At 39.8% G+C, this 15636-nt stretch overlaps 1 protein-coding gene across 5 annotated transcripts in view; it reads right to left on the reverse strand.

The window, feature by feature from the left end:
• The window catches only part of scube2 (signal peptide, CUB domain, EGF-like 2), a 58209-nt gene that overhangs the window by 40291 nt on the left and 2282 nt on the right, over window positions 1-15636 (reverse strand). For 3 of the 5 annotated variants that reach the window (XM_061963974.1, XM_061963973.1, XM_061963970.1), the window contains exons 5-16: window positions 15507-15632; window positions 15299-15415; window positions 11522-11611; window positions 10395-10511; window positions 10149-10271; window positions 8237-8353; window positions 7926-8048; window positions 7543-7659; window positions 6358-6447; window positions 6122-6244; window positions 3138-3305; window positions 2658-2864 (exon numbers count right to left, since the gene is read on the reverse strand). In XM_061963974.1, coding sequence (XP_061819958.1) covers window positions 2658-2864; window positions 3138-3305; window positions 6122-6244; window positions 6358-6447; window positions 7543-7659; window positions 7926-8048; window positions 8237-8353; window positions 10149-10271; window positions 10395-10511; window positions 11522-11611; window positions 15299-15415; window positions 15507-15632 — 1518 coding nt within the window. The remainder of the gene's footprint in view (window positions 1-2657; window positions 2865-3137; window positions 3306-6121; window positions 6245-6357; window positions 6448-7542; window positions 7660-7925; window positions 8049-8236; window positions 8354-10148; window positions 10272-10394; window positions 10512-11521; window positions 11612-15298; window positions 15416-15506; window positions 15633-15636) is intronic. The other 2 variants (XM_061963971.1, XM_061963975.1) reach the window with 2 other exon arrangements.

Genomic DNA, 15636 nt, shown 5'->3' on the forward strand with positions numbered 1-15636 from the left:
CAATACGATGGTACTGGGTTTGATCCTGGGCTGGGGATCTTTCTCTGTGGAGTTTGCATGTTCTCCCCGTGACTGCATGGGTTCCCTCTGGGTACTTCGGCTTCTTCCCACCTCCAAATACATGCATAGGTTGAGTGGCAACACTAAATTGACCCTAGTGTGTGAATGTGAGTGTGAATGTTGTGTGTCTATCTGTGTTGGCCCTGCAATGAGGTGGCGACTTGTCCAGGGTGTTACGCCCGAATGCAGCTGAGATAGGCTCCAGCACCCTCCGCGACCCCAAAATTGACAAGCGGTAGAAAATGGATGGATGTATGGATGATCTAGTAGTTGTTTTGATTGTCGACTACACGTACGCCTAATGAAGAAACATATCACTTTCTCATGAATGTGAAACTAAAAGAGGTAGCATAATGTACTACTGTAGTTGTTTGCTTTGACATTGACACGTAGGCCTACAGTGCATTTGGAAAGTGGACACAGCGCTTCACTTTTTCTACATTGTTTACAGCCTTCCAAAATGGAATTAATACAATTTTGTCCTCAAAATTCTACACACAATACCCCATAACGACAATGTGAAAAAGCTGTTTTAGAGCTTTTTGAAAAGTATTACAAATAAAAACTAATAAATCTAATGTACATAAGTATTTACAGCCTTTGCTCAATACTTTGTTGATGCACCTTTGGCAGAAATTACAGCCTCAAGTCTTTTTGAATAAGATGCTACAAGTTTGGCACACCTATCTTTGGGCAGTTTCGCCCATTACTCTTTGCAGCACGTCTCAAGCTACATCAGGTTGGATGGGAAGCTTCGGTGCACAGTCATTTTCAGATCTATCCAGAGATGTTCAATGGGATTCAAGTCTGGGCTCTGGCTGGGCCACTCATGGACATTCACATAGTTGCCCTAAAGCCATTCCTTTGATATCTTGGCTCTGTGCTTAGGGTTACTGTCCTGCTAAAAGATGAACCGTCGCCTTAGTCTGAGTTCAAGCGCGCTTTGGAGCAGGTTTTCATCCAGGATGTCTCTGTATATCGCTGCATTCATCTTTCCCTCTATCCTGACTAGTCTCCCGGTTCCTGCTGCTGAAAAACATCCGCACAGCATGATGCTGCCACCACCATGCTTCACTGTAGGGATGGTATTGGCCTGGTGATGAGCAGTGTCTGGTTTCCTCCAAACATGATGCCTGGCATTCACACCAAATAATTCAATCTTTGTCTCATCAGACCAGATAATTTTGTTTCTCATGATCTGAAAGTCTTTCAGGTGTATTTTGGCAAACTTTTATAAAGAAATGGCCACTATGCCATACAGGCATGTTTGGTGGATTGCTGCAGAGATGGTTGTCTTTCTGTAAGGTTCTCCTTTATCCACAGAAATATGCTATATCGTGTTCTTAGTCACCTCCCTGACTAGGGCCACAAGGTTCCACACGTCTTCCATTTACAGATGATGGAGGCCACTGTGTTCATCGGACCTTCAAGACAGCAGATATTTGTCTGCACCTTTTCCCAGATTTGTGCTTTGAGACAATCCTTTCTCAGAGGTCAACAGACAATTCCTTCGACTTCATTCTTGGTTTGTGCTCTACCATGCACTTTTAAGTGTGGGCCCTTATACTGCAGGTGTGTGCCTTTCCAAATCATGTACAACCAACTGAATTTGCCACAAGTGCACTCCAATTAAGCTGTGAATTAAGCATCTCAAGGATGATCAGTTGAAACAGGATATCCCTGAGCTCTTTTTTGAGAATCATGGCAAAGACTGTGAATATATATGTACATGTGATTTTTTTCTTTTAAATACATTTGCAGACATTTCTGGAAAAAAAGAAAGAAAAAAAATGTACTCACATTTTTATTTTGGGTATTTTTGTAGAATTTTGAGGTAAAAAAATAATTTATTCCATTTTGGGAAAAGGCTGTAACAGCAAATTGTGGAAAAAGTGAAGCGCTGTGAATACTTTCCAGAAGCACTGTATGTATGTAGCTACAGGCTTACTGAAGAAATGTTTTTTTTTTTTAATGAATGGCAAAGAGGTCAAATGTTTTTATGTAACTTCTGTCCTTTAATGTGGCCATCAATTAGTGTGATTAGAGTTATTAACAATGATAGCATCAGGAATCTTTTATCTTTTCCTAGGAAAATTGAATGGGTCGTATTAGTCTATATAGTGACAAATTGTTCTGCACTTCACATCAACACGCACATCAAAATTTCTGCCTTCCAAAACACGAATTTCATGAATTTAGCCTTTGGTAAAGTAGTTTATCCCTCTCCTAAGTGATCGCTGTTACAGATTTCCAGCATCAGGAAGAAAATGTATGCACATTTTGTCTGAAATTTGAGCGAGTGATTGCTGACCGTCCACCATCTTTGACAAAAGCTTGTGGGTCATGACAACAGCAATGTCAGAAGCGTCCATTGATTTGTGGACTCTACTGTTGAGTGTGTCAAGTGCTTACATTGCAAGAAAAACAAGAAAGGAACTAAAGAATTGGAAGATTACGAAAGTGAGTTAAGGGAATACCCAAATGTTTTAAACTCCTAACTGGTCTGTGGAAAAAGGATGCCTGATCCCCCGAGAGTTATCTTCATTTAACTTGATAGGAAAACTGATAAAACCAAAAAAAAAGAAAAACAAACTCACCACACCTCCTGCCCGCCAGCACCTGTCCTGCTGCGCAGCGTCCTGGCGTTTCTGCAGGCTGAGCAAGATTCTTTGCCAGCTCATAGTCGGAGCCTGCAAAGTGAAGGTGGAACTGTTCCCGGTTGATGGACTTCCTCAGCGTGCGGATGGTCTTCCTCAGCCTCTTCTCGGAGCGACGACGCACACAGTTCAGGTCGCAGCTCTCTGCTGAGAGAAGAACTAGATACCACAACTGTCTCCAGGAGGGGGAGGAAAGATGTCACCTTTGTGTGTGGAGAAATGTGCACTCATGCCTTGTAAATATAGACGTGCATGTAGACAAACACCCTTAAGACCATGAAACATTGAAACCCGGCGCCCAACACCATCACAGCACAGTCAAAACAGGAGATACTTTAACAGTTTGGGGTTGTGACAGACAACAGCAAAAAAAGAGGAGCCGAAGAAGCAAAGACTGCAGGCAGGCAGGCAGAGACCAACCTGTTACCTCCTCTAGGTTCACATCCAGCTCAAACTCGGCCGTGATGGATGAGCCGTCTTCGTCGGCCGCTTTCCTGCCGTGGCGGCTGCGCCCTCGCTGCGCCGATGAGGTGCAGCGCAGGCTCACGTAGCTGAACTGGACGTTCTCCGTGAAGAGAAACCTGCTGCCTGTGGACATTTGGAACATCATCAATTGCGAGGCAATCAATCATTGAGTGCCCTACTCAACGAGCTGGAAATTGAGATAAAATGGGATGTCATAGCTGCCATTATGTCGTAAGACTGTGCTAGATTTAGCACCGCACAGAAGACTTTCACAAGAAGCAAAATATTCATACTTCATTTGATTTACGGCTGCGCTCATAGTGGACCATAAAGAAGGCTTTTGCTAATTCCATTCATGCCTGTCACTGGCAGACAAAGCGATGCGCTGAGACACTCCAAGCAAACCACATCATTTGAGCCACGCATTTCTTTCACATTCGCATCTGGTTTTGGGTTTGTTTTGAAGCGGCCATGTCTGCCTAATCTTCTTGAGATGGTGCCTTACAAAGATGTAATCTAGTTTTATTTGAAGAATTGTTTTTTTAATACACGCTCTATATTTGTCCATATATGAACTATTGGAGTACTTTTTTTCTTTTTATAGCGTTACTTTTATTATACAGTATGTTGTACTGTAGTGTTAGGTCATCATTAGTTTGCTTTAAAACTCACAGTTCATAAAAAGTGCAAAAATGTTACATATTCTATGACATATGCAGTATAGAGTACATACCACGTATTGCATAGAGGTGAAAATCTTTGGGCACTTCACGATTTAATTTGATTTCGATTTGATTCAAAATTGATTATCGTTTCAACACAATTTCCGTAATGTATTATTCGGTATATAAATTAATGTTAAAACCTTTTCAAAACAGGTTACAAAAGCTCCTTTTAGCTGCTGACATATAACTTATATGCGCAGGGTTGGCCTAAGAAGCGTCTTTGCATTTTTTAAATATATTTTCTCCGCAAAAATCACAGAATGTTAATCGGTCTAATTTTATAAAAATGTAGCGACCCCAACTCCAAGCCAATCCTAGCTTTACAATACTTCTGATCAAAATTTACAAAGCAATTTAATTGAGACATACAAATACAATACTAAAAAAGAAGAATACCAAACATTAATAAAAGCAACAGTATCAACAATACTTGTTTAATGTTTTTGCATTCAAAAATGTATTCTGAAACAAAAAATTGCAAAAAAATATTAATCTACTCTTAAAAATTATAAATCGATATAAAATCGAAATATATAAAATTTTCGATTTGGATGTGAATCGATGTTTTCGAGCACCCCTTAGTATTGTATTATCATACAATCAGAAAATACATTAAAAAAATAAGGTTAGTGTGACCGCCCGTTAAAATACATTTTGATGTATATTGAATTCAATGAAGAGCACTACAGAACCATCAATAAGCATTACAAATTAACTATTTTCAAAATGATGGAACAATACTCAATGAAATTGAAGAGGAAAAAACAATAGCACAGGAATGACTATAGTATGTCAACATAGCATTAAGCACCTTTGAGTGCATAATATATATGAATTAAATAAATAACATAACAAATAAACATAATTTAGAAAATATATAAAACGCATTATTATTATCAATGATTCTATTACAGTCGTCCCTCGCTACATCATGCTTCAAATATTGCAGGTTCACCACATCTCAGATGTTTTTAAAGCATGTTCTTTAACATGTGTGCCTGAAATTAAGCAATTTCAACAATATAAATGGCTAAAAGAACTAAAAATGTCAATACTACAGTAATATTGGCCATTAGAGGAGCCCAAACCAATCAGAATGTGAAGTTCAGTATCGTGGCCACTGCAGTACTATAATGGATTAAGAGTGTAAAGGTGACTAAAGAGTGTTATTTATTGTCTACAGGGGTCTCATAATGTTGAAAAACATATTTAGAAGGTAGTCAACTGTTTTTTATGCTCTAGGTATGAACATAATCGATTTATAATAAATGATTCCTACTTTGTGCAAATGTCCGGAAGCAATTAACCACAATAAATGAGGACAACTGGATTTAAGGTATTGTTTTTCATATACCTTATTTATTTTTGTTATTTATTACTACACAATGTGTCTGTCAGACTTTACTCCTTATTCACATATTTATTTTCTTAATATTTGTTAGTCAACAGGATATCTACAAACTCTATAAACTTTACATTACTCATTTTAATCAATTTCTTTCCCACTTAGAAAAGTGTTGACCTGGTTCATGAATGACATAGGAGGTGAGTAGGCTATCAGTAATTGCTAAAATGTGGTGAAGGGGTAGGAATAAATTAACTCTGTTTCTTCCGCCTTTTTTTCGGACATGCTGAATTGTGCAAATATAAACATGTGACGTCCCTTACTGTCAAGCATGTTCAAAGTAAATTATGGCTGTCAGAGTTTTAACGCATGCAATTAATCACAATAATCCATCACATTTATTATGTACTGTATAAAAGCATATTAATCATGCAATTTATTTTGACCCCACATATCCCTTTACCTTAATTGCAGATGGTTACCTGAGAGGTGGCGCATGTCACTACCAGTGATCAGGTCAACGCATATGTCAGTGCAAAGATGAGTGAAGAAACTGTGTGCTCCCTGACAAATTTCACCTAATAAAACACCCCGACGGGACTTTAGATATACCGTTACCAAGTTTTGAGCAAATAAAAGACTTAGATTCAAGTAAAACATTTAAAAAATGTTCCAAGATGACAATTTTACTGTAAAATTGCATTGCGCCAAAATATTGGGGTCTTTTTCTTAAGTTAATTTAAATCATGCCATTAAGTAATTTACGGAGAATAATCAAGATTAATCACAATTCAATATGTGTGATAAATCTGATTTGAAGAATTACTTGTTTGATATCACGAAAACAAAATACACCACTTGTTGTGTACCTGAGCGTGCCGAGTTCAAGCCCTCCTTCAGTCGCTCCTGGCTTCTTTTTAAGTTGCACTTTGTCGTGCCCGACTTGAACGTCGCTGTGGTCTTAATGCGAGGAACACCGGACGTCTCTGAACCTGCACAGAAAAGGAAATGCTGTCATTTGGATCCACCTAAACATCCAGTGAAAACATCCAAACGCTTCAACGATGAGAATCTCCATCTGCCTCAGAGATTGTTTTGTACTTGCCGAAGCAATGTGAGCCACTGTTGTTCTTTTGTGCGTCAGCCAAGCAGGGCAGAGGCATTCCACAGGTCACGATGTAGGAATCCTCTGTCCCTGAAAACACACACACACACACACACACACACACACACAAGAGGCCGCGACACGCCGACCGCCACAGACAAAAGTTAGGGCCACAAAAGCAAAGGAACAGCATGTAGGAACACGACACATCTCTCTGCAACGACTATTTGCACAATAAATCCCACGGTGGATTGACTAATTGTGTTTCTGTTTTGTAGGTTTTAATCATGTTCAAGACAAGACAGGCTGTTGTTTAAGAAAACACTGTACTGCATTATGTCATTATGTGTCTTTACTTGATCACATGTAATGTTGTTTATCATGATGTCCAAGCACATAATCACTACAATAGCTGCAATTATATGTACAAAGGTATTGGGGTACACCTCATCATCAATGAATTAGTAAAACACAACTTGGACTAACACTTCAATCTTAATTATTCATCTTTTGAGCAATTTTGGGAAAAAGCTATTCTGTTCCCGGTTTTCTACATCTTTTGGAAAGTCTCCCCAGACGAAAAAGAGGGAAAAACTGCTAATTTTCTTAATTAAATTCTGTATTGTCAGAGCAAATAACAACAAAATATTGTTAGAGCATCATTCACTAATACTCCCATCATTTTCTTTTTCTGTTGGTGTAACACCTGCGTGTTCTAATACTTTTGTCCATACAGTAAGTTGTTGAACATCAAACTAGAGGCAGGTTAAAATAGTCAATTTCTCAGCAAAGATTTATTTAATGTGTGATGGTTGGTTCAATGTACAAAAGCTGTAGGAAGTGTTTGAGAAGTTAGCCACGGCTCAGATGGCACGCAGAGAAAACAGGGGGAGAATTGTCAAATCACATAAAAGTGGATTAGGATAGGCCAAAACTACAGTGAAACCTCAAATTACTGTGAAGTCATAGAATATGAATTTAACTCAAATTTGCAGAAAAATATGCTTGGAAAGCACACAACTTAGGAGTTCAGCCCACTATCATGCATGATATCAGGTTAAGAGAAGAAAAAATGTTTGACCTTGGAACAGATTATTGCTATTTCCATTTATTCCAATGGTGAAATTAGTTTAGTTTGGCCTGAGAGGTTTTACTGTGTTGGGAGATGCGCTTGAACCAACTCACCGCTGCTGATATGAACTTGGGACTGGCACGTCAGGAAGCAGCGGTCGCCTCCCTCCTGCTTGCTACAGTTCAACGTAGGCTTATAGGTGGGTTTCGCAGCTGGCAAACCCTCTGCCTCTAGATAGAAACCACAATAAAACTCCACGGTAAAAAGAGGAACATGTTGGACAGGAGCAAAGGAGGAAGAGGAACATCATATTTGACCAGCCACCAGAGCCAGGCTCCTGATTGTTTTACGAGTGCAGACGAGAAACTGAGTGAGTGAGAATACAAGAGAAAAGGGAACAGAATTCAAAGTATCTCCTGTTTTTATCCCACACCCGTTCCAAAATGTCACACAGGTTTCACAGTTGGGGAAAAAAATGTTCATGCAGAAGACTTACCAATGCAGTCCTTTTTGTTCCAGTGCAGCTTGTAGCCGGGGTTGCAGAAGCATTCAAACCCACCCTGGGTGTTCTCACAACCCTGCTCACAACCGCCATTGTTCATGCTACATTCATTTATATCTGACAAAAACAGTGAAAGAGAACGTTTTAATCACGGCTCACCTTTTCTAACAATATATTAAACAGCCCTCAGACAGAGACAACATTCAATATCTTTTTAAAGGCAGAATGTTTGATCAAGCTCTTGTATTGCAAGTCATTACATTGCACAAGTGTACACACATATGTGCGTTTTTATCTTCTCTCACCTCCGCAGTGGGCCAGTCCGTACATGGTGTAGCCTTTGTTGCACAGACACTGAAAGCTACCCGGGGAGTTCACGCATGTGTGATCACACGTACGCTCAAAGAAACACTCGTCTATATCTGTAATCACAATTAAGCACATGAGATAATAGCACGGCATCAGGAGGGATTTCCCCACACAAACAAACACACACACACACGCACGCACACACACACACACACACATTCAGGTGTATTTGATCTCGATGCTGCCCACAAATGGGAGTGCAGGGTGTGCTACATCAGCTATCAAGTGCTGCAAGCATTGGCTTTGACAGTAATTACAGGTGAGTGGAAAGTAGTGAAGTTTGACTGAGAAACTGTACATTTAGGTTCAGTTAAAAAACGCATTTCACATGATATAAATATAACAGATTTGATTATGTCTGCTTCCTTTGGAAACGTCAAATATCCTACAGTTTATACAATCTAGAATATACAAAGGTGCATGATTCTTATTCTGAATGTATAAATGAAATGCTAATAAATGAGCATGCGATCCATCCATCCGTCATGTGTTTTCTAACGCTAATCAGAAAGCTGGAGTCTATCCCAGCTGACTTTGATTGATAGGCGGGTATACCTTGGACTGGTCACCAGTCATAGCACACATACAGGTAGAGTACATACAAACAACCATTCATATTTACACTGTCACCAAATGGGGACATATCTATATATAATATATAATGTAATTACTGTAATAATATCATTATTTATTTCCTATTAAAACATGTATATTTTATAGGTTTTTGCATATCTAATATGTTCCTCAATAAAAAGCCTGTTTTATTTCTATATGTTTATACAGCAATAAAATAAACAATGCATGAAAAATCGAATATTAAAATCAAATATAAATTCAATATATAATAACATGCCATGTGCGATATAACATGTATGGTGTTTATGTTGTAATATTGACAGTCGTTGACTACTATTAACCCCTGTATGACAGCGGAGACTGTTAAAATTAACATTAAACATTGCCTGTACAGTTAATAAAGTTTTTATGACAGTGTCAGATTGACGCTGGAACAGAATATTTCTATTTCCATTAGTTCTCATAGAAAATTTGTTTCCAAACCTAAGCTTGACCAGCATCCCAGGAAAGATCGTGTTGGTAAGTAATTCCAGCTTCCAATACTGTTTTCAAGAGTTATGATAGGATAGTGTTACTTTGTGATTGGCACCACTATGCCTTTTTTAAGTATGAAGTGAACCCAATCAATAACCAATGTATGAATAACAAGAAAAGCACTCAAAGAGCGCATAACTCCGCCAGGCCCTATCTCCCAATTGTAACGAATACTTGAAAAAAAAAATCTGAATACAGACGATGATCGGGATCACTCCCAAAATCTAACCACTTGTTTTTTATTCAATTTCTAACAGTTCCTGAAAGTTTCATCAGAATATTTTTTGAGCTAAGTTGCTAACTAACAAACAAAACCTTAGCGAATAATTAATTAATCGATCGAAGGATAGAAAAATTGCCATGTCATCGCATGTTTGTTTTGTTTTGTCTGGAGCTTACAAACGGGCTGCAAGAGGGTTCACTCTGCATCGACGCCAGCAGCTGTGAGCGTTTGTTCTCTTGCAAATTAATTAAACAGAGTGAACTCTCTTGTTAGTCATTCATTCTCTTTGTCTCTGTGGGTGGAGGTCTGCTGGCATACACATACAGGCAAAGGTATCATAGTAGAAATGATCCGGATCGCCCCTAAAATCGAATTCCTTATCCCATTCCTGACATCTCCGGAAAATGTAACCTAAATCCACCCATATCTTTTTGAGTTATGTTGCTAACGAAGGAACTGACTGGGAAGTTATGTCACAACATGCATTGGACAAAGCAGTGTGATGCAGGTTGTACCCTGACATGACCGCTCATCGGTCAACAGCTTGAAGCCTTTCTTGCAGTTGCACTCAAAGCTGCCGATGGTGTTCCTGCAGAAGTGATCACAGCCTCCATTTTGAAGCTCACACTCGTCGATGTCTACAGAGAAGAACACAGCTTCTCAGCAAAATGACATGCTGAACGGCATGCAGCTGAGACAGATCAATGGTTGGTGATTGGTTCTGAGGCTCGCTCTGCGTAGGCTCTGGATGGACGACTGACCTTTGCATGCTTTGGCATCTGGCTGCAGCGTGAAGCCAACTGGGCAGGTGCAGCGCACGCCCGTGGATGTGTCTTTACAAGTGCAGTCACACCCCCCATTGTTGACTGCACAGGTCTCTGCAATGACAGCACAGGGCAAACGTACAGTCCATAAAAGATGAAAGCCATGTTTAGAAATAATACAAAAACGTGTTGAGGTAAAAGAAAAGAAAAGTAAGAGGAAATATGAAAGACAAGCAAAGGCCTGCGCACACATTTACTGGGTGCACATGCTTGTCCAACGATATGGAAAATTCTATTGACCGACATCTAGAAAGGTTTGGCTATAGACATTCACAACGTGCCCCACCACGTATGTTCTAATTGCCTATGATTTTGTATATGTACCACAGTAGTTGTTTAACAAACCAATTATGATCTAATTACAAGATCACATGAAAGTTGACATAAACAGGACTTTTTTTTTTTTTAAATGGCATAACTTAAGTTCTGGCCCATGTTAGGATCTCAACAACATGATCCAAAAAAAACTGAGTCTATTCTGACAATATGTTTATTAATGAGGTTGCAGTTGTGTACTGAGTGATGTTTCTAATATTTACTTCCTCCCAAGCGGCTAAAATAAGCTTAACAAATCGTTAATACAACCACAACAAAGGGTTTCCAAAGTGCCATTTGCGACATGTAGCTAATTTTTACCGGCTCGCGGAAAATTCTAAAAAAACTATTGCAAAAAAAAATTGAATTAAATCGTTTGTTTTATGGATGCTTATAAAGTTGAAAGAGGCCAGACTAGCACTGGCTCATATGGTAGTCATACATTTATCCAAAATATTACCACTTACATGAACACAGTGGCCTGAAAATCAGTGGCAAACACAAAGTCTTCACACTCCAGCCTTCCCAAATGGAAGGAAAATGTGAAATGTACCACACTGTCACAAATGCATATTTTTCAGGGGAGAAGCAGTGGGCGAGACGGTGAGTGTGCAGTCATTTCACAGTTTGCTCAAAAGGCTGAGGAATGCTCTGGTTTACTAGTCATTCGCCTCTTCAATGCCCTGCACTTCCTGGCAGCTCCGCATGCCATCAGGGCTAATAGATTGGCTTCCAGTGGCCTATATTACCCATTAGAAGTCTCCTCTTGACACGTTTGTCCACCTCAGCGAAGGACGTGGCGTTGTGGTCCGACGAGTCTGTGGTGGCTTCGTCCCGTTCTGCGACACAAAGCGGAATCAGACTGATGTCGCTGTGTCGTCATCCAGCATGTTGACACTTGTGCTCGGCTTAGTGTGTGAGCAGGTATGGCAGCACATCAGGAGAAGCGATCTGGAGACAAGACTGCACTGATATGCTTGGACCTCACACACACGCACGCACACACACATTGGCGCAAAGACACCACCTGATATCTGCAGCCTGATCCTATCCCTCATAACCTACTCACTACTGTGTTTTCATTCATTCATCAAAATAAGCCCTGCTTGACTAAAGAAACAAAGTTTGAAAGTAAGCTGACCCCCGGTCTGTGCCCCCCCTCCACTTGTGGTCGGCTTTTTTGCTCTATTTTGACAAGAACTATGACAAAAACACTCCAAAACTATTTTAACAAGCTGTTTTACCCTGTTCTTTCTCCCCCTGTGTATGGTTTGAGGTTGGAAAAGATCCTCAGACCCACTCACAATTTCTGTTTTCATAGCTGCACCATTCCACCAAATGGAAATATTCTGGATGCCTTTTGCATAACTTCATACACAATCACCTAAATGAGTCTTGACATATTTGGTATCTTTGGAAAAGTTTGTAATACATACATACCTGCACTGCACACTTGAGTAAAGTCTGCATAGCATAAATGTATAATGTCGGACTTACAACCGTATTTAAAGGTTAACCACCTATTTAGTAGTAATTACAAGGTTGGTGGCTCAATTTCCAGCTCTTTTGTGATGTTTGTTACCAATAAAGCAATGAACAAAATACTTATTAAAATCTTTACAATTTAAAAACCTCTCGTTATATGAACTTTTCGATTTATGAACCACAAACCAAATAGAACCTTGTAGGAACCTTGTGTCAATGTACAAACATTCATCCAACCATTCTTTGCCTGAATTTTGTAGCGGGCAGCACATCCATTGTGGGCGGGCTGATTGATCTCCGTGCTTATTGAGTGCTGTTGTTAGCTACTGTGCTAATTGCTACTTTGTGCGTTTTTAGGTGTTTATTAGCCTTTTTACCACATTTTCATAGTTTTACTCGCTCAATGTGAGTCCAAAGAAAGCGATGGACAAGCAATGTGTGGTTTGAAACATTCAGGAAGTAACACCACCCATTCCCTTCCGCTGCACGTGAAGAAGGTTAACTGACAAGGTAAAGTGGATTTTATTTATTATTCCTAATAATTGTAGCGACCTGGTTGTTAAAGTTAAGGAGTTCTGTGACTTCACACTGTGAGTGCACCACAGGACTAGTGACAGTGTGTGTGTGTGTGTGTGTGTGTGTGTGTGTGTGTGTGTGTGTGTGTGTGTGTGTGTGTGTGTGTGTGTGTGTGTGTGTGTGTGCATTGCAGGGCGGCTGCAAATGAGAACAGTTCAGCTACTTGTTGTTTTGGCATTTGTTATTGAATAGAAAGTTGATACATCACCCTCTTGTTATGACAGCTTGACATAGTGCTTTATATTGTGTTGAAAGTGTACAAACCTATACAAAAATATGGACTTTTGTCAAGGCGGGAACCATTATTCAGGTTTACATTGTTTCCTATGGAAACATTTGCTTCAATATACAAATGTTCTATTCCTGAACCCTGTACTTAAGTTAATAAATCAGGGTTCCACTACTGTGCTATCTCAATTTTCATACACCCCAATTATTCTAAATAATGATTAAAAAAATTATTCAAATGTTTGCCAAAATTTTGCCCCGGTTTTTGTTTACTGTCTCGGTTATCGTGTGGTCAAACATTGCACATAACAAACTGTTTGCTGGTGTGTCGTTCCACAGAATCAAGTGCCTACTCCAGTGTTTTTCAACCACTGTGCCGCGGCACAGTGTGCCGTGAGATACAGTCTGGTGTGCCGTGAGAGATGATCTAATTTCACTTATTTGAGTTAAAAATATTTTTTGCAAACCAGTAATTATAGTCTGCAAATGATGTGTCGGTGCTGTCTAGAGCTCGGCAGAGTAACCGTGTAATACTATTCCCTATCAGTAGGTGGCAGCCGATAGCTAATTGCTTTGTAGATGTCGGAAACAGCGGGAGGCAGTGTGCAGGTAAAAAGGTGTCTAATGCTTAAACCAAAAATAAACAAAAGGTGAGTGCTCCTAAGAAAAGGCATTGAAACTTAGGGAAGGCTATGCAGAAAGAAACTAAAACTGAACTGGCTACAAAGTAAACAAAAACAGAATGCTGGACGACAGCAAAGACTTACTGTGGAGCACAGACGGTGTCCACAAAGTACATCCGAACATGACATGACAATCGACAATGTCCCCACAAAGAAGGATAAAAACAATTGAAATATTCTTGAATGCTAGAGCAAAGTAGATGCGGGAATTATCGCTCAAAGGAAGACATGAAGCTGCTACAGGAAAATACCAAAAAAAGAGAAAAAGCCACCAAAATATGAGCGCAAGACAAGAACCAAAACACTACACACAGGAAAACAGCAAAAAATGGCGTGATGTGGCAGTAGACCTACTTTGAGACAAGAGCTATATTTATACATAGTTGGTTATGGTTTAAAGTCATATCCAACAATTGCGACGACTTTTTACTGTCAACTGAGTTTAGTTTTTTTAACCATTTCTGCTGGTGGTGTGCCTTCGGATTTTTTCAACGCAAAAAATGTGCCTTGGCTCAAAAAAGGTTGAAAAACACTGGCCTACTCCATGCGTTGGTGACTAATTCGCTGTCCTTTTTTTGTTGAGTACAGTTTCATAATAATCCACCATGGTGACAAAAAAAGTTGTCAGCACTTTGATAAAGAAGATAAGAAACACTTAAATTAAAGAAAGACCTTTTCGCGTGGCTCCCCCGTCTCGTCCCCCCTCTTTGCTCATCATCGTCTTCGCCAACAAGAGTAATCAAAAGTTAAAAGTGATGGTAAATGTTTTAAATTGTCATTTATCTGTGATTCAACGTCGCCTATTCTCTATAAAATGTGTTTTGTTATTTTTTTGGGAGTCTGCAACTGATTCATTGGATTTACATTATTTATAATGGGAAAAATAGCTTATACTTAGTACGATTAGTTCTTTGTCTGATCGGACAAAAACCTAGGTCCCACATTACTTTCATAAAAATGTTTTTAATTGTTTTAAATTATATCATCATACTGTATTTGCGACAATGATATACAAGTTGTACTGAAAAAGTAAAATATAAGCAAGATTACATATCTGAAGACAAAGTCAATTTATCAACAATGTGTACTAAAATAAAACATAACATAAAATGTTATAAACTGCCAAGAGACCATCCATCCATTCATTTTCTACCGCTTGTCCCTAACAGGGACGCGGGGATGCTGGAGCCTATCCCAGCTGCACTTGGGTAGTAGGCGGGCTACACCCTGGCCAAGTCACCACCTCATCACAGGGCCAACACAGATAGACAGACAACATTTACACTCACATTCACACACTAGGGCCAATTTAGTGTTGCCAATCAACCTATCCTTGCCAAGCTTTAAAACGATGATGAAAAAGATGATTTGAGATGCATGTGTTCTGGGTTAAGAGCTCCGTCACAGAACCAATTAAGCTCTAAAGTTGAGGTACTACTAGAAATACAGTATGTTGCCAATGTAATGCAACCATCTTGTTAAAGCACTTTCAATGCAACAAAGTGTTTACAGTATGCCTGTGAATGACGTAGAATAAAGGCTAAAAAGGCTTACCAACACACGACCTCCTGTCAGGCTGCAGGGCGTACCTGATGTGACACTTGCAAATGGGGCCGCTCTCTGTGTCCTCACAGGTGTGCTGGCACCCCCCATTGCCATGGATACACGTCACTACGGGGGTCAACAACATGTAACTATGAACCACATAGTATGCCATCTCATGTGTGCGTGTGTGTGTGATGTAGAGCAGCGTCACACATACAGATGCAGCCTCTCTGGTTGCGGGCCAGCTCGAACCCCGGTCGACACTCACAGGCCACGCCCCCCTTTGGCGTCTCCTTGCAGATGTGGGCGCAGCCGTGCTCCTTATTCATACAGTTGAGGCCCTCTGG

The sequence above is a fragment of the Nerophis lumbriciformis genome, linkage group LG06 (assembly GCF_033978685.3).
Source record: "Nerophis lumbriciformis linkage group LG06, RoL_Nlum_v2.1, whole genome shotgun sequence".
NCBI classification, from domain to species: domain Eukaryota; kingdom Metazoa; phylum Chordata; class Actinopteri; order Syngnathiformes; family Syngnathidae; genus Nerophis; species Nerophis lumbriciformis.